Source organism: Penicillium verhagenii (genome assembly GCF_028828195.1).
Source record: "Penicillium verhagenii strain IBT 33310 chromosome Unknown utg000011l_segment0_segment0, whole genome shotgun sequence".
Classification (NCBI taxonomy): domain Eukaryota; kingdom Fungi; phylum Ascomycota; class Eurotiomycetes; order Eurotiales; family Aspergillaceae; genus Penicillium; species Penicillium verhagenii.
The window spans coordinates 408,163-426,453 of record NW_026643175.1 but is presented as its reverse complement, the minus strand read 5'-3'; the positions used below and the strand labels follow the sequence as shown (position 1 = coordinate 426,453).

The window sequence follows — 18,291 nt, the reverse complement described above, 5'->3', positions numbered from 1 at the left end:
AATCAACTGTCTATCTTTCTGTACTCCTTTTTTTAGGCCACTTCATAGCTTCGGGTAAGACGGGAAATTCTTGCTTTCAAATGTTAGAGAAGCGTCACGTGAAGTACGAGCAGGCGTAGGAATTACTAACGTAAGCAATCTTGCTACGGGAAGTTTTTTGTAACAAAAAGTAGATTGTGCTTTTCAAAACATTGAACATTGAATAGGTACTAGTGCATATTTCGGCAGACTATAGACTATAGACTAAGGAAGAAAGATGCCGAATAGTTGTTTTTGAATATATCTCCATAACCAGTTGACATTGAATGTTCCATTAGAACTCCCTATCATACTGTAGGTTTTAAATATTTAGGCGACCGGCAAGGTCAAGCTCTAGTACTTAGTATGTATGCAGGAAATATATACATAGAATCCATGAAGAAAAAGAGAAACAACAACATTTGAACGTGGCAAGAAGCACTCAACATCGATAGTTGATTAAATCACCATTCGATGTACGAAAGTTTCAGTTTTCCCTCCCTGGATCTCGCGAATGAAGTCCGTGGCTTTCTCACAATTTTCGGGCATAATCTCCTGCCCGCACGCCCAGTCCTTGCTCAAGACCAGTTTTCCAATTGTGCCCGCTGGGGAATCAATCGTCACACTGACCAAATAGTCTTTCACGCTCCAAGCTACGCGCAAAGGACCATGCGGGGTGGGCACCGTCGCGTTGACCTCGTCCAATCCAAAGCCTACATAGGCCGGCTCGACCACCCACGTTTTATATCCGAAGCTCGCGGGCCGAATACCAGCCACATAGTTGGTAAGGGTGTAAGTAGCTGCACCACCCCAAGGATGGCTGAGTGAAGTAAATTGCCCAAGGCCAGGCTTCAACTGCTGATTCACATACTCCCAGCTAGCTCCCGAATGGCTTGATGTGTTGGCAATCATTGCACCCCACAGATTTTGAAACAAAAAGGTTGCAAGGTCCGCCTTCTTCTGCTCCAAGATAGCCTGGAGAAGAAAGCCGTTCGTATTCGGCGACAGATTGGCAGAGGAGTCGGATGAAAGAATTTTACTTGAATCCCGATATCCTGGACCCAGCTTGAGGGATGGTACATGCGACAAAGCGAGCTGAGCTTGCGTGTGATTTGCCGAGCCAGAGGTAATAGCAAATCCGAGGCCAGCAACGGAGTAGTTGCCCGGATCCGAAGTAGCAATGGAGTAAATGCCATACTCGTCGCTCCAGAATGCAGTATTCACGACCTTCTTGAGCGAGATGGCGACTGCTTTCCATTTATTGTATGAGGAAACATCTCCAACAGCTTCGGCTACTAAAGCCATACCTTCAATAGCCCCAACAGCAGCGGTGTTGATGGCAGAACCACTGGTGGGACCGAGAAAGGCGGTTCCAAAAAGGCTGAAGTCGATTAATCCAGTTGAGTTGCTGCGATATGATACAAGCCAATTGACCGCGAGCTTCCAAGCCTCCCAGTGTTTCTGTGCATACTGAACATCATCAGAATACTCCATGTAGGAAACGAACGACATAAGAGCAAGAATGTGATAGTCCGGAAGAAGGTACGCGGCGTTTGCCACGGCAAAGATCGAGCCATTTGTTGTTGGTGAATATCCAAGAGAGGGGGCCGTAGGTAGCTGGCCGGTGGAAAGCTGGTAGGCCAGAAGCTGTGATAAGGTACCAGTGACATGGTCACCCCGGTAGGTAGTAACACCGATGATGCGACTGGTGTGCAAGAAGTCTCCTTGCCACACCAAGCGATCTCTTTTGGCACCATCCACACATTCCGAAAAATAATTGCTATGGACACCGTACTCCGGTAAGACCGCTGTGGCATTCGTCATCGAATTCTGATAGATGAGCTGACGATTTGTATCCAGTGCCGTGACGTTGCGAATATGGGCAGATTGGTCTTGCCATGCCCCAAAGCCAAACGCACCAGCACTATCGATGGAGCCACCACCAAAATAGTAGCTATCCAGAGAAATATTGAAAACTTGAGTCCGGTTCAGGCTGACAGCCAGATATCCTGAGCGGACAGTGGTCGTGATATGGTACCAGGTATCTTCCAGGACATCAAAGGGTACAGAGAAGGAGTCCAGTGGGTAGGAAGTCAAGGTAGTTTGGTTAACGAAATTCACACCATAGGCCAGCGTGATAGTCGACGGTGGGAAGAGGGTTTTATTGACGTTGACGAAAGTAGAATCTGCTGGGTAATTACTGGCCAGGTTGATGAGAACACCTCCCTTGGACCGAATGCCGAAATTGTAACCAGTAGACCAGAGCACTCCCCCTCGAGCAATCTTTGCGTCAAAATGCAAGTCATATTCTTCAAAATCGTAACTTTTCAACGAGTAACTGGGGACGCTGCTTGACACCAAGACCCCTTCGCCGGAGACCGACCAGATGGACTTCTGTGAGCCTGCGTCAAAACAAGCCAGCGAGACGGCACGTGCACCCAATCCCCATATCTCGTTGTAGAAGGGGCTCGACGAATGAAACGATCCGGGAAGGCTTTCAGTGTCCACCGTACCAACGGTGGATTTGAAGGAGACTGCCCGGAAGGTGACTGAGCTGTTTGTGAGCAACCGAATGCTTTGCCAGCGCTGGCCCCCTTGAATCAACCCAGAATCAAATTCTCCAGATTGAGTGACGTTAAAGGTTTCGACTCGAAATGAATTTGAGAGACTCGACACAAAGAGACTAGGCCCATCGCTGAGTGGCTGGAGGAGTCCCGTGAACTGCTCGCTGTACTTCACTTCAATTTGTGCAGGTTTAGAAAGGCGATCGACTTCGAATGTGGGAAATCCGGCCACATCCGCGCCATAGTCTAGCGTGGCATACGGGGAATCCGGCGTCAAAGTGAATTCGCGAAACTGAGTACTGTGGATGCTGGGAGCTTTTCCCACGCTGATTTTCTGGGCTCGGAAGTAGGCACTAGCCGAAATGTCAGTGGCTCAAACATGTCAATTGGAATGAAGATAGCGACTCAACCTTTCTCTGGCCAGAGCGAAACATGCGCTTGTTAAAAGTACGATCAACGAGAGCAATGAGTTCATGACAATTGTGGACCGTGGGTGCTTTTTGCTCACACTTGTTGATATCAGCTTTGAGCTTTCAAGACTCTCTTTAAGTAGTACTGAACCTTCTACTGCATCATAGTGGGTCGCAGTGAACGTAAATACTAAATAGGGATAGTTCGTATCCGTATTCTGTGGGGAATCTGTATACGCGTATAGACGGTACAGACGCCATTCCACTTGGCAGTTATAATAGATACCAGTACCTTTCTCGCCAAGGTCAAAGTCACTATTCTGCAGTTCATTCTCTTTAAACCACAAATTAGCAAATCTGAACTTCCTTTCGAATTTTACTCTTTTGGGGGGTCGGCCCCATTTAATGATTCTGACCAACTTTACATCATACCCCAAAGGCTCTAGACTGGTGAGGCAACTCGCATCGGGTCCTTCTTGTGCCTGGCTCGAACTTTAGTACACGTAAAAGACTGTGTTCGGTGCGTGTGAACAACAATTCCCGTGTTTCTATTTGTAGTCTTTGGTTTCCTTAGATCCGTGCTGGTTATCCGGCTGTTAGGGACCCACTCGGTAAGAGACGGGAACAAACCTTGGAACCTTCTCAGGAACATGTAAAATCCAGGCAGACACATGAGAAGCCACCTGGGCTTACTGACCTAGCACTAGGCGATCGGGCGACAGAAGATTCTAAGATAGTAGACATCGGGATGCTGGGTGTAAGCCAAGGGTCATAAACCAAACACAAATCCAAGTACAACCTTCAAAGTTAGAAATCCAAGTATAATTAGGTATAAACCTGACTTATGTATAGTATACGGCATGGTCAAGGTCTGAAGCAATGGATGAGACTAATTCAGTGTTTGGTATAGGTGTATCAACTCCATCTAAATGGCATAACTAGTTTCATTTCAAGTATTCAGTTCTCTCAGCTTCGACTCCATCATGTCGAATATTCTCAAATAATCCCGTCCAAGCCAGGAATTTACGCTGCGAAAAACCTCCTCGACAGCAGGAATCATAAACTCCAAAGCATCGGTTTGCGATCGAAGCTGGTCCATCAAGCATTTTACCCGCTCCATCTCTCCTAACCGCAAGCAAATCTTCACGGCAGTTTGCAGGGGTTGGTCCTCGACATTAAAAGTTCCGATCTCTAAGTTAATCACAAAAATCTGACGGTCGATCCATATTGAAAAGCAATAATGCGGCGCTATCTCGCCTTGACCACAAATACCCTGCATCATGCATGTAAGCAGGCTTGAGCAAACGAGAGGTCCGAGCCGACGATGGTCGCCAATGATGTGCACAGGATCTCAACGATAGTGTGTAGATTAATATCTTCAGGAAAAAGGGCCGATTTTGCCCGAGATCTAAGGCAATCAGATCTAAAAAGGGAACCTAGTCCTTGCACTAGCTGGTCAAGAATATCCGTAAACGTTTGGCTTTTGCACGGTCTCTTCGCGTAGATGGACGGTCAGTGGGCAGACTTTCGCTGTATGACAATGAAGCTTGATTTTGCTTGAAGCTCCAGACCAGTGCGTTTCCCATTGATACGCAAGGAAGGCCAGGTCTATAATAAAGACTGTTTGGAACGTGCTGTTTATGAATTCAGGCTACCGACCGAAAACGGGAACCCGGATTTAAATTCGGCCCCCCTTTCTATCTCCGTTCTCACTGTCTAAATGGCGTCGGAGATAAAGAACAAAGAGATAACTAACACCCCAAATTCCTAAGGCGTTTATATAAATAATAGGAAGCATGACGATATGTTCTCATATTGATCCTCAAGTGATAGTATAGTATACATATACAGAGCGCCATCCCCGACCACAATTAAGGGGTTCTTAATACCAGGATCAGTACATGCCGAGGTAAGCTGTCATCCGTTAAACACGAGTATCTGCGATCAGCACTTACATTCTGCTATCTTGAATAGAGAAAATCGATCGGAAAAAGAAAACATAGAAACCTATTGATATAAGTTGGCAATATGGCCACGCAAATGCTTCGATATGTGGCCAGAGAAAAAGGCCGGCCCTTGGAAGCTGTTATGACTACAAAGCCAATGGTACAAGACGCAGATGAAATTCTGATTCGCCTCAAAGCCATCGCAATCAACCCTGCAGACTACAAAATGGTCGACCAGGGCCATAAAGTCAAGACCTGGCCATTTGTACCAGGCTTGGACGGAGCAGGCATTGTGGAGGAAATCGGGAGCAGCGTGAAAAGAGTAGGCTTGGGTGACAAAGTGTTGGCTCTGTTCACACCCGGCGATCGTGCCGCATCGTACCAGGAGTATGCGGTCCTAAAGGAAGCGGACGTGGCTAGGATTCCTGAATCGTGGACACTTGAACAAGCCTCAACTCTTGGGTATCCTCCCTCCCTCTCTCCTTCTCTCAGAAAAACTCACTTCACTCACGGCTGATTTGAAGTATTAAGAACTTTAAGCTGACTCGAGAATAATTTAGGGTAACCTTTCTCACGGGCATCGTGGCACTTGGCATCGGGTTAAAGACGCCACTGCCTTTTCTCGAAGGCGGAGAGACAACAGGATTCAATCCCAAATCTGTCCTCATACTCGGTGGAAGCTCAGCAGTCGGCGCTGCCACCGTTCAGCTTCTTCGTCTTGCAGTCCCTGGCTGTAGAATCCTGACCACAAGCTCTCCTCGGCACCATGCTTACCTTGAAAATACACTTGGTGTCGATGGCGTATTCGATAGAGGGTCTGAGACATTAGTCGAGCAGGTCAAATCACAAACTCCGGAATCTCGAGGCGTGGACGCGATTATCGATGTTGTCGGTGCCGGTGCCTTGCAGAGCCATATCTTTGAGACATTGGATGCCCAAGGGCCAAAGAAATATGCACAAGTGTGGACCGGTGACAGCGAGATCAAGGTCCCGAGTGGCATCGAATCAGTCTTATTCAGGGGAGGGGATCTGCCTAAATTGCCTGGAAATGAGAACATGATGAAATCTTTGCAGAGATTGTTGGAGGAAGAGAAATACAAACTGCCGCTTCCAGTGCATGAGGTGGGTCGTGGGTTTGATAAGCTGGAAAGGGGTCTAGAATTGATGCGCAAAGGTGTTAGCGGAGAGAAATTGGTGGTATCTGTGTAAAAGAATCAACCGCCGAAGTGATATGTAGATGAATTACATTAACGTTGAATAGTTTCAAATGACGGGATACACCGCCGTCCACTGTATGCAGGCTACCGAGTTTCAAATGTTGTAGACGATCAGGTTATTAGGTCAAAAAGTAAACTAATGACCTGATGGCCTTTAATCATCCAGGGGAATATTTTGCAAAGTATATCAGCGACAATTTAGACAAAGACGTAGGACCCTTTGTTCCGTTGAATTGTCACTTAATGCGTAGTGACAGATCTCCAAGCACTAACGAATTCAGAATGTCGCTATTCAAATGTTCGGCCTCCAACCCTCACCAGATTTCGCCAACAAACTTTGACACAGTCTCAGTCTTCACAATGAATCTTCACAATGAAGCTTTATTCCTGCATGTGTAATTCTTTTATAACTCGATCATAAAAACCCAACTTTCCAACACTAGTATACGCCCCATACGAATAAGCTATAGCCTGGATCTTCTTGCTGCTCAGGCAAGTCGAGAGCAGGCTATCCGCATGCTCTATTGACTTTACCATTTCGATATAGTCTCCTCGCTCGCGCCAGACTTCTTGTATTTCACCATCCAACGGCTGCCCATGCCGATCATATTTCTGAGGCAGATCGAAGGACACCGGCATGGCTGTAAGGAAATCTGGGAATGCGATGAGCTCCCAGGGAACGGTACATGCCCCTTCCCAATCTATAATTCCCGTCACATCGAAGTTATCCTCGTCCACCATGATGTTACTATGGAGGAAATCATCATGGTCCAGAGGGAATGGTCCTTCGTTGCACAAGGATAGTCGGCTAGCCAATGCTTTGATCTGCGATGGGAAGTTCTCGATGATCTCAACCATCTTTTCTGCTGGGAACGGACTTCGCTGCATCATGTCTATGATTGTTTCTTTATCCCACTTGAAGTTGACGTTGTCTGCCCATGCCTCGAAAAAAGCAGTTGCGGAGTCGAACGGTCCGCCAATGCCTGGTAAGGGGCCACACTCGTATCCACCATCGCGGTTCCGGACAATCGTCCCAATTTTTGGGAGACGTAATGATGTTAACTGAACCTAAAATATGAGGTGAGCAACTAAGGAGTACCTAGATGAATCTGCATAGCGGGTTAGGGGACGAACATGACACTTCGCGACAGAGCGGTAAAAGTTTTGCCGGTATTCTCTAGGAATCACACCGCGATGGACCTCGTAGCCACCCAGGGCATCCATAGCCACACTACCAGGTAGTAGTTCCATAAGTATAAAAGCAGTGCCCACCGGATTGTTATCGTTGACTTCATAAGCAAAAACTCGAGGCGGTGGTAGATCGGAATGCTCTTTAATAAATTGCATTGTTGCAACTTCTGCCTCAAGCTTGGTGCAGCTGACAAGCGGGGAGCAGCTTCTTCTAATATGAACCCGAGCGACCCAACAACTTTTGTTGGAAAATTCCAGCAAACGAACAATATTGTTAAGCCCACTTGCAACCCGGTCTAAGGCAACGCACTCTGAATGACCAGCAAGGCCCGAAGCAACTCGACAGAGCTCATCCCATTGAGTTTGGTGAAAATAGCGAGAGGTTTGGCTATCACTATTTTCCAGGAATGCCTGGACAGTAGACCAGGAGCTTGAGTCGGTAAAAATAACCACTGTCTGCCAAACAGAAATATAGACTAGGGGATCTAAAAAACCTCTCACTTACGGAGAGAAAGGATAGGATATGGTTCTCCTCGCAGACTCTAACAGGATTCAAAATGAAAGTGAGAACTGGAAAAAATGATGAGCGGTGTGGATCATCAGCGCCCGAGGCACCTTAAACTTTGTATTTGTACTGTATAGTAAGGGATGGGGAGTTGGTGGATGCGGGGAGTAGGGATGTGAGTGTTAGGGGGTCGAGGGAGGTGGTGGAGCTGGTGGGGGAGAGGGGGTGGATGCACATGTGCGGACCGCGGTAGTGTTGTAGTTGGTGGGGGCATAGAAGGGGTATGATGGGTGATTGTGGGCGGTGGTGGATAAGTAGTAGAGGGCTATTTGGAGTTTATGGTTATAAAATACATCTTATTAACTTACAAGCTAGTCCAACGACATTTATATAAAAAAAACAGTTGATTTTTATAGTTGAACCCCCTAAATGTTCTAGTGCTCTTGCTCAATCAAGCTATCATTCATCGACCTTCTATTGGACATTGCAACATATTTGCTTTGAGAAACTTGAGAGACTTGTTCAATTGATTCCAGAAATCCTGGTTTTTGCGGGAAATTTTGCTGGATAACCTTGGTTAAATAAGCAAAAAGAGCCCATGATCTGCCCACATGTGCAGGTGAATGCATATCCAATGTAGTCAACCTAGCACTGCCATTCGAGAAAAAACGCCTATTTGATTTTTTCAAGACACAGTTCTCACGTGAAGATCATGGATATGTTCGTTCAATGGCATCAGTCAAGAAACAAAACTTTCGTACAGGGTGTAAAAGTGTATGATAAGAACAAGAAGAAAACCGAGTCAGAAACAGATTGTGCATGAATCGAATATAAACGTCCACACCACGCACAAGAAGCAAACACAACAAACCTCATCCCAATGCACCACGTAAGTTCGAAACGGCCAATTAAAGGTGGATCGCTTGAATCATGAACACCATGTCTGAGGCATCCGAATCCTCACACATGTATAGTAATTATAGAGAAAGGACTTTCTGGTTGCCCCATGAAACCAAAGACAACGTAAATAGACGCGATGAGCGGGCAGAGAGGTCCTCCCAAAGATATTTGAGACATTTGACGTCATTTTGGACATTCTCATCCTCACGCTTTTCTGCTGCGAGTTCGGGGACCACGCTGTTCGGGGGCAGGTTCGCCATTGAGGAAGAGCTGCGGAGCCTGGTTCTCCTGCTTGGCGGATTCAGCACCAGTAGCGAGGGTAGCCTTGGTCTCAACCTCGACCTCGATTTCTTCCTCAGTCTCATCATCGCTACGCTCATCTTTTGTGACGCTGTTGAAAATGTAGTTCGCCAAGATGCGCAAGATCAAGAACAACCAGAACAGATTCACGGCTTGAAGACTAGCGAGCAGGCCGAATGTGATGTACTGACTGATCCAGCACTTGTACTGTTGAGTCTCCCAGTTGAGCTCGAAAGGACCAACGGTACGGAACTCGGTCAAAACAGCCCAAAGAATCTTCAAGTTCAACACGTGGCGAAGGTAGACCCACATGCCAACAAAAACGGCAAAGTAAGGAATCGTGATATAAGCATCAAGGTAGTTCAATGTTTTTGAGGTCTAGGTCACTTGGGTCAGCAAGAAATTCTATTGAATCAATGTCTTGGTTTTGCTTTGCACATACCGCCAGGAAAAAGTCCGAGACATCGTGGGTGATGTACACCGCCAAACCAATGTAGGTGAAATGGAACCGATAGCTCAATGCAATAAGCGCCAAGGTGATAATGTGGTGTCCGACCAGCTCTTTGAAATCCTTGCGAGGCTTCTCAAGCTGCAGCATGAGCACAATGGCCTGTTGCGCCCAGTAGCTTGCTTCCAGAAGGTAGTATGCCTTGAACAGTCCCTCGTGCTCGCGGTGGGGGAAGTTCTCAAACATAGCGGTGGTGTTGAAGTACCAAATATCCGAGCGCTTCATGACGTACAGGCCAAACGGACCAAAGATGCCAAAGTAGATCGCTGTGTAGACCTGCTCCATAAACCGGGCAGTCTTGCCCCTTCCACGGATGCCACAGAAAATAGCGAGTGGGCGAATCATCTGCTGCATGATAAACTCGCGTGTGAACGAGAGAACAACCGTGTAGAATGCCACAAAGGCAATATCCTTCTTGCCCTTTCCATACATGATCGGGCCGCCGGGGGTCTTGGGTGATTGTGGGTAGGAAAGGAAGATTGCGCTGTGCATGGGATTTGACGGAGTAGGATTGATCGCGTAGAGGGAGAGCAAGAAGCCCAGAACGATCAGCGGGAGTAGCCAGGTGTACTTGAGGCAAGTGTCGGCGAAACGATGCAGCAGCGAGCGGTTGCGACGACGCTTTGTATGGGGTTTGGCGGGGGACTTTTCAGAGACCTGGCTCTCGAACTGCTGAATGCACCCAAGGGAAGGCATGTTAGCGCGCGAAGCTTGAGTTTTGGGGTTCAAGAATTATTCGGAGAGTACATTCAGACACGTACCTTGGCCATGTCGGGAGATGCGGGCTCGATTGGACTCATTTCGTTCATGGTGGACATGGCGGGCGCACTGGTGTCACCGCGGATGTCCACGCCCAGATGGGATCTACCACGAGGGCGAACCATTGTGGTAAGGAATTTTGTTCCAAGGTGTGAGTTGTCGGAAGGAAGAAAGTTGGATGCGACCGATTCGATGATCAACGCTCTCACGTGCTTTTTTAGGGTGCGACGGAAAACGGAAAGAGAAACGAGAACGAGATCTCACCAACCGAGCTTATATGTATCCACTTCATCAAATGGATCGTGTATAAAAAGAAAAAAAAATAAACAAAACATTTGAATTGGACCACCGGTTCTTCCGAGGCCCGATTTGTCTTGGCCCCTATTTTTTCCTCTCTCTTTCTTGTGTGTACACCGTACACAAGGTTGTTTTGTCAAAGATTTTTTGACTCCACTTTTCCTTCCTTATCCGGGATATTCATCCACGATCATGTCACTCCGGACATCTCGTCTGTTCTTACGGAGTAACTAATAATTATGCATCCACCCGTGATTGAGATTCAAGTACAAACGGAGTATACGGGTATACGGATACGTGTATAACAATTCGGACCGAGAAAAGGCAAATCTCTGCGGGGCGCACTAGTGAATAAATGCACTAGCTCTACAAAACAGGACCAATAAGCACTTCTGCACAATTCCGATGACGATGAAAGAAGCCCTGTGTGCTTTGTACAGAGTATAAGTCAGCTGACTTGTTCTAACGCAAGAGACAATCATCGCTGTTCTTTTGACCCACCTTCTCTCGACCTGAAGTCTGAAACCCGAGTCCGTTTCCTCTAGACTCCCACCTGCGGACTTCTGCTTCTCTTTTTCATATCTGTGCCGGGCATATGTGCAGCGCTCTTTACTTGTAACTCTATAACTTGGAAAATGCTCAGAGTTCATAAGAAAAAATCTCTGTTCTAATTATTCTATCTAAATAATAGATAACAAGACATGTTGGAGGACATGGGATATCATACAAAGTTATCAAACAATCCGTTCAAATTTCGTCGGTATATCGTATTCACATGCAACAAATTAATAAGCTCAAGTCAAAGTTGCCAGGCCAGTGCTGTCGACATTGCCGTAGATCCACTGGCTGAAGTTGCTGGGAGCGGCCTGGTTACAGGGGATTCCAGAGTTCTTCTGTCCAACGATGTTCGTGCACTGGTATAGTTCACGGTGGATATCAGTGTCGTAGTAAGGCAGGCCCAGACTGGCATTCACGCTAGTAATATTCACGTTATCAAACGTGATATTGGGGCAAGGAACCTCGTCGGAGCAGTAAATGGAAGAAGCGATGTTGAAACGGGAAGTACCGCTGATATTCTGCCACTTGACATCCTCGATCTGCAAGGTCGATGTGTTGCAGCCCTTGTTGCTGTCTGCCGAGTAAACACACTGCGACATCTGAATGGGGAGTCCGACATTGATCATCTCGAAGTTGCGGAAAGTGATGTTCTTCACGAGACCGGTGCCACCACCACCCCAGTCGCCGTTGCTGGGAGTGTAGACGCGGGTTCCTTGCCAGGTCTTGATGTAGGCGCCGTCCATGGAGTTCTTGACGATGACATTCTCAAAGGTGGTGTTGATGTTGTAGTCAGGCATGTTGGGGTATTGGCCGATAGATCCGATGGTAATTCCGGTGCCGCCCTCGCAGTAGATGTTCTTGGCGTGGAGGTTGGTGGTGTTACCCTTGGCTGCGATGCAATCGTCACCGTTGATGATTGTGGCGTTCTCAACAAGCAGAGAGTCACTCTTCCAGGAATCGTAACCGTCGGTGTTCATGGTGCCCCATTTGCTGTTGCTAGTGGCGTTCACGAACAAGTTGGTGACGGAGACATTCTTGCTGTCCCAGACAAAGGTGGCCCAGAACTGGGGCTGGATGATCCGCAAACCGTCGACAAGTAGGTTGGTCGAGTTGTAGAAAGTAATGCTCATGGGGCGTCCTGGCTGGTTGGACTCATTACGGTTGGCGTTGTACCAAGCTTGACCCTGGCCGTTGTAGAAACCACCTTCTTCGCCGTAGAAGTTCACGTTGGTACCTCCAAACAGCCAAGCAGTGACTTGATCCTGGAGAACAACACTGATCGAGTGAGTTCTCCAGTAAGGGAGGTTGGTGGAGAAGCGCAATTCACCACGGAGATGAACATCGCAATTCAGCAGATTGGTAGTGTTCAGAACAGTGTTGACGTGGAAGACATTCTTGGAGAAAATAACAGTTCCGTTTGTGCCGCACATGTCAAAGGCTTCCTGGATAGATGGGGAGTCATCCACCTCTTGTCCATGGTGAACAAGCGATTCGGGGTACAGAACACATGTTGTTCCTTCATTGACAACCCAGGCCTTGACCAGGGTGACCCAGAGGGCAATAAACCACAACTTCAACATGGTGAATGACTTTGAGTATGCTTGCTTCGAGAAAAGAAAAGAAAAATGAAGAAAAATATTCCTCCTTATATACTTCGCTGATCAGCCTTGACATGAGCCATTTTCCGAATTTTCCTATGATGAACCCCCACAAGCCCTGGAGCGTGGGGAGCAACTATAGTACATCTGACATCATCTCGCCCATTGAAATATCCACACGGGTTAATGCAAAAGCCGGGAGTATGGAGACGATCGATTATACTCCAGATATCCTTACAAGCGCCCATACTGTCAGCGAAGCGGCAATTGAGTTCAGTACTTCGAAAGCCGAATCAGGTGGGGTGATTCCAAGGTTGGGGTCGGGGTTTCTCCGAACAACGTCTCGCACGGGGATGTTAGTCATGCCCCGCTGCACTGGCCAGGGTTTTTCGATGTCAAAAAGGTCTAGTTTTGGAATATCACTTACTTCAATGACGGATGTAGCAATTCTTCTGGTGATCTTCATTAGTATCGTTCTATCCATTAAATATTATCGGAAATTTTAGGGTCATTCGGCCACGGAACGGCGCAGTGCTACTTCGAGTGGCTTCCTGTATGACACTTTCGACAAGGCAAGACCGAAACTGGTAACACGGGATCTCACACGGAGTAAATTTATAGTGTTAGCTCCAACAGGGTCCCGAAGATGGATGTCTATACCGACGTCAGGGTTCGGCTGGTGTCGGGGGCCCGCGATGTTTAAGCCTCGATACGAAACCCTTAGCCGAATGCGGTGTGTACATACCCCGAGATCGGCTCACGCCGCTCCAGTCCTAATAAGGCGGCTTCCCGATACCGAAGCGATCTACATTAGATGCATGGTGCAATTAGTGTCTCCGGCATTCAATTTTCAATATTTTCGGCCCGATCAAAGAAGGCCAAGAAATTGTTTAGGAACATCTACATTGGTGCATATTTCCAAAGATCTTGGATCATAATTGCGTTTGATTCCTACCTAATATTCTTCATGATTTTCAATTTGCAACAAACGATCCTAGTTTGTCTCGGCAACATTGTAGACCAGCTTCTCACCGCTGACCTTGTCCGCCTTGAGCAGCTCCAGTCCCTCAAGAACTCCACGCAAACCACCGGGGTTCACCTTGGGGGTGTGCACCTTGACCTTTCCTGAGGCCAGGATTGGCTCAGCAATCTTCCACCATCCAATGGCGAACTCCTTGTTCTCGGGGACAGCGTCCCAGAAGCGTCCAAACTTATCAAAGGCCTCACCAACAGCGGTGTATCCCAGAGTCATGTGGCTCTTCACGTTATCACGCTTAACACCGACAGCAAGCAGAGCAGTGTAATCACCACCAGCGGTCGACAAAGCCTTCTCACAGAACTCCGCACTGGCATCAATGGAGATGGTATCGAGGACAAGCTTGAGCTTGTCGTCAGTAGCCGCGCGAATAGCGGCCGCAGCACCAGCATCCTTGTAATCGAAGACCTCGTCGGCACCGAGGCTCTTGACGAGATCGAAGTTGCGGGGCGAGCAGGTTGTGAGGACGCGGTAACCGGACAGCTTGGCGAACTGGATAGCGAGGGCACCGGTGGCGGTGGATCCGCCGTAGATGAGGAGGGGCTCGGGGGTCTTGAGGGGTTCGGTGGGGAGGGCAAGCTTCAAGGTCTGGTACAGCGATTGGCCGACAGTTGTGACACCAACACCGAGGGTGGCGGCTTGCTGGAAGGTGAGGTTATCCGGGATGTGCATCTGGAGATCGCCCTTTGCGACAATGTATTCGGCGAAGCCACCATCTTCGAGCTGGGACTTGTTTCCTCCGTGGACGAAACCGCAGATACGGTCGCCCTTCTTAAATGACTTCTTGACGTCCTTGCCGACCTCTTCGACCACGCCAGCGTAGTCACAGCCGATCAGGGAACCGGGTGGGGAGACGTAAAGGATGTGCTTCCAATCGGTGGGGTTCAATGCGACGGCCACGGTTTTGATAAGGATGTAGTCGTCACGGAGGGTGGGCAGGGCTCGATCGGTAACTACCTCGGCGACCTGGGGAGAGGTGATGACGACGGCTTTTTGGGTGGTCATTTTGGCGGTTTATTTTATGTTAGGAATATCAATGGTGATTGATATGGGGGTGGTTGGATTAGTGTTTCAATTGAACCTTTTTTGGGGATTGGGGATTTATATAGGAGTCCACGGATGAAATCAAAGTCGAAAAGCCCGATTCAATGCGATGGAAGATCAGCGAACCTTGTTCGAACATCGATTAATAATTTTTTATGTCTTCATCATTGCATCCATTATCCATATACTATTGGCGCTAACCCGAATGCGGAGTTTAACGCTAGCTGCATGAAGCTCAATCGCCGCAGGGTGACCAATAAGATCACGTTTTCAAGCTAAAACCTATGGAGCGTACCAAACTTCCTGAAGAAACTGGCTTAATAATGAAATCACGACCGAGGTTAAAATCTGAAACATCTTAATTGATTATCAATCATTCACAGTTACGAGCCGTGCACAAAAATATGAGAAATATGTGAAATATCGGTGAAGATTTTGAAGATTCTGAAGAACTTGTCTGGTCACGTGAATCTGCACTCCATCATTGATCAACAGTCATTTCAACCCTTTCTTAAAAATAAATAGCAAAAGGGATATCAACTCCTGCTATATAGGGATATCCGCGGGTATCTACCATATATACTACTAGTACTAGTATGGTAAAAGCCTCACGGAGGAGATGGATATACCGCTAGAGGTTCACTGAATTCCTTTACAATCACTAGTAGTGCGCAAGCAAATCTCACTTTTCCAGTCCTGCCTGAGGCTGCACTTATCATGAATCATGTACATTAGCCTAGTAAGCCAGGCCCGCTTCCCCAAAGTGTAGTTGGAAATTGTACGGAGTACAGTCCAAGCATTTGCTTATGTATAACCTTGAGTTTCCAACCTTGGTAGTACATATGGGTATCTACTACGAAGTAATGACCGGGCTTATTTTAATAGCACGAAGGCCAAATAGACATCTGGATCAATTTTATGTAGGAATGCAACCTTCAATGTTGGAAGCTTTGGAAAAACCAATTCAATGTTTGTTTATTCAAATGTTCAATTGTATCTCATGAATCTTGTTTTACATGTTTATCATCCAATCCAGTATAAGGACCATAGCAAATCCAAACCAAAAAGAAGATATATCTCCTCAACTGTAAATTAAATATAACTTAAGATGACTCAGTGCTGTCCTCAGCATGAGCAGCAACAGGCTTCTTCTCAGCCATCGCCAATCTCTCACCCAGGACCTCAACATCACCACGCTCAGCAGCAGCAGTACGCTTGTGATCGTGGCGAGTCTTCCAGGCAGGGGTACCAATGTACGGAATACCATTGGGATCCTCAAAGATCTGCTCGGTCTCCTCAAGAGTCTTGCCAGCAGTCTCAGGGAACATGAAGAAAACGTGGAGCCACATAACGGTCAAGAAAACACCAAAGATGATGTAAGTCTGCCAGCGGATGTTGGCGAAAGCAGAGGGCACAAAGAGACCCAGAGCGGTGTTGAAAGCCCAGTTAGCGGAGGTAGCGAGTGCGACGGCCTTTCCGCGGACACGGAGGGGGTACAACTCGGGAGGGTAGACCCAGGACACGGGGCCCCAGGTGGGAGCGTAGGAGGCAACGAAGAGGTAAGTGCAGGCGATGAGGGCCTTGGCGGGGGCACCGCTCAGACGCATGGACTCCTCGGGAGTTCCGTCAATACCACCGGGGACGACGACACCGTACGAGGCCATGAGACCGGCGTTGGCGTACATCCAGGTCATCATGAGGGCAGCACCGACCAGCAGAGTAGGGCGACGACCCCACTTGTCGACCCAGATCAAAGCGGGGACGGTAGTCACGACGTTGATGATGTACTGGATGGAGGAGGCGAGGAGGGTAGCGTTGCCGGAGTAGCCGGCCATGGTGAAGACGTAAGTGATGTAGTACATCATGACGTTCATGCCGGTGAGCTGGGACCAGATCTGCATGAAGATACCGATGAAGGTACGGTTGATCATCTTGGGCTTGAACAGCTCCAGGTATGTGACGTCGGCGTTTTGGCGCTCGAACTCGCACATCTCACCGATCTCTTGCATCTCGGCGACGACGAAGGGGCTGTTGGGGTCACCCTTTCCGTGGACGAGGGCGAGGACGGATTGACATTCTTCCCAGCGGTCTTTGCGGGCGAGCCAGCGGGGGGATTCGGGGAGGCTGATCATGCCGAGGAAGAGGAGGACGGCAGGGAGCATCTGGAGACCCCAGGGAATACGGAAGACGGCGGTGCTGTAGTTGGTGGTGTCCTGGCCACCGATGTAGGAACAACCGAAGCAGATGCTGTAAAAGAAAAATGCAGTGTTAGTTCTCCTGTTCTTGCCATCTGCGCATAGTTCGAGGATTTTGGGGGTGAGTTTGAACATACTAGTACATGATCAGAATACCCCAAGTGATAGCCCACTGCTGGGATCCAACCAGACGACCACGCTTGGAGGGAGGAGCAAGCTCCGAGATGTAGACAGGAACCTGGGCACTCTCGATACCGACAGCAATTCCGTTGATGACACGACCCACACAAAGCATGGCAATGTTCTGCGAAGCGCAAATAATAACAGAGCCAACAATCCTGGATCAACACGTTAGTTTTGATTCCTGGTTCGTATAGACATAGCTGCGCGTGAGAATTGACATACCAGATAACACATCCAACCATAATAGAGTAGCGACGACCAAGACGGTCCGAGATGAAACCAGAAATCAAAGCACCAAGCCACGAACCAGCGGGCATGGAGGCAGTAACACCACCCTGGGACAAGGAGCTCAATCCACTGCATGTGTTGCTGTCATTGAAAGGCGGGCCCTCGGGTCCCTGGTTGAAGTAACACTTGTAGGCAGTTGTCCCCAGAATAGCGGACATAGACGAGATGTCAAAGCCAAAGAGACCGCCTCCAATGACGGAGACGGCCGCGATATAGTAGATGTTCCCCGCGAGAGGCATTGTGGGCAGTCTAATGAGACTTAGATCCCAGATCTATAGGGTATCGAGGTGGGGAAAGGGGAAACACAAAGAAACGACCAGTCGATCAACCCAAGTCCGGCTGGGGGAGGAAAGGGGCATTTAAATAGATCTGGGGATACTGCATATGACAGGGAATTCTTCGAAATTTTTACTTTCTGATTATTTTTTCTGATTTATTATTATTTTTTAGTATTGTTTTTTACTTTTGGACTGGGTGGATTCAACATGGGGCCGAAACCATTTCGCGACAGCTCCACTGGCAATTTGGCCTAGAGACGTACGTTCATTCCGGGTAATCTCAGTCTGGAGAAACTCGAGGGCCTTCAAAACAAAATTGAGTGCAACGTTTCCGGGCAAGATGTGCCAAGACCCTGTTCGCGTGTTCCTTGCGGGGATAGTCGAGTTCTGATTGGCTGAAATGGGGGACAGCGACCCACATACACTGACCCTATTGGCTGGGCCAAGCCGATCGCATGAATGGATCCGGGGAATCGGCCACGAGGGGTGCCTATTC

The 18,291-nt window shown here is 48.1% G+C and overlaps 7 protein-coding genes across 7 annotated transcripts; 1 reads left to right on the top strand and 6 right to left on the bottom strand.

Moving 5' to 3' along the window:
- Nucleotides 1-477: 477 nt before the first annotated feature.
- N7466_010549 (uncharacterized protein) lies at nucleotides 478-3,016 on the bottom strand (the record flags this gene model as incomplete). The annotated part of the gene is made up of 2 exons (XM_057169938.1): nucleotides 478-2,935; nucleotides 2,988-3,016. The coding sequence occupies 2 exons, from the start codon at nucleotides 3,014-3,016 to the stop codon at nucleotides 478-480; spliced, it is 2,487 nt and encodes an 828-aa protein (XP_057016547.1).
- Nucleotides 3,017-5,020: 2,004 nt separating this feature from the next.
- Nucleotides 5,021-6,147, top strand: N7466_010548 (zinc-binding alcohol dehydrogenase family protein; the record flags this gene model as incomplete). The annotated part of the gene is made up of 2 exons (XM_057169937.1): nucleotides 5,021-5,400; nucleotides 5,499-6,147. The coding sequence occupies 2 exons, from the start codon at nucleotides 5,021-5,023 to the stop codon at nucleotides 6,145-6,147; spliced, it is 1,029 nt and encodes a 342-aa protein (XP_057016546.1).
- A 389-nt stretch (nucleotides 6,148-6,536) lies between these two features.
- On the bottom strand, nucleotides 6,537-7,502 carry N7466_010547 (phosphotransferase family protein; the record flags this gene model as incomplete). The annotated part of the gene is made up of 2 exons (XM_057169936.1): nucleotides 6,537-7,223; nucleotides 7,290-7,502. The coding sequence occupies 2 exons, from the start codon at nucleotides 7,500-7,502 to the stop codon at nucleotides 6,537-6,539; spliced, it is 900 nt and encodes a 299-aa protein (XP_057016545.1).
- A 1,453-nt stretch (nucleotides 7,503-8,955) lies between these two features.
- N7466_010546 (TLC domain-containing protein) lies at nucleotides 8,956-10,443 on the bottom strand (the record flags this gene model as incomplete). The annotated part of the gene is made up of 3 exons (XM_057169935.1): nucleotides 8,956-9,429; nucleotides 9,494-10,228; nucleotides 10,321-10,443. The coding sequence occupies 3 exons, from the start codon at nucleotides 10,441-10,443 to the stop codon at nucleotides 8,956-8,958; spliced, it is 1,332 nt and encodes a 443-aa protein (XP_057016544.1).
- A 966-nt stretch (nucleotides 10,444-11,409) lies between these two features.
- Nucleotides 11,410-12,753, bottom strand: N7466_010545 (uncharacterized protein; the record flags this gene model as incomplete). The annotated part of the gene is made up of 1 exon (XM_057169934.1): nucleotides 11,410-12,753. The coding sequence occupies one exon, from the start codon at nucleotides 12,751-12,753 to the stop codon at nucleotides 11,410-11,412; it is 1,344 nt and encodes a 447-aa protein (XP_057016543.1).
- Nucleotides 12,754-13,765: 1,012 nt separating this feature from the next.
- Nucleotides 13,766-14,812, bottom strand: N7466_010544 (zinc-binding alcohol dehydrogenase family protein; the record flags this gene model as incomplete). The annotated part of the gene is made up of 1 exon (XM_057169933.1): nucleotides 13,766-14,812. The coding sequence occupies one exon, from the start codon at nucleotides 14,810-14,812 to the stop codon at nucleotides 13,766-13,768; it is 1,047 nt and encodes a 348-aa protein (XP_057016542.1).
- Nucleotides 14,813-15,954: 1,142 nt separating this feature from the next.
- Nucleotides 15,955-17,756, bottom strand: N7466_010543 (sugar porter family MFS transporter; the record flags this gene model as incomplete). The annotated part of the gene is made up of 3 exons (XM_057169932.1): nucleotides 15,955-17,098; nucleotides 17,184-17,384; nucleotides 17,452-17,756. 3 exons carry the CDS (start codon nucleotides 17,754-17,756, stop codon nucleotides 15,955-15,957), a joined length of 1,650 nt encoding a protein of 549 aa, XP_057016541.1.
- Nucleotides 17,757-18,291: the final 535 nt, after the last annotated feature.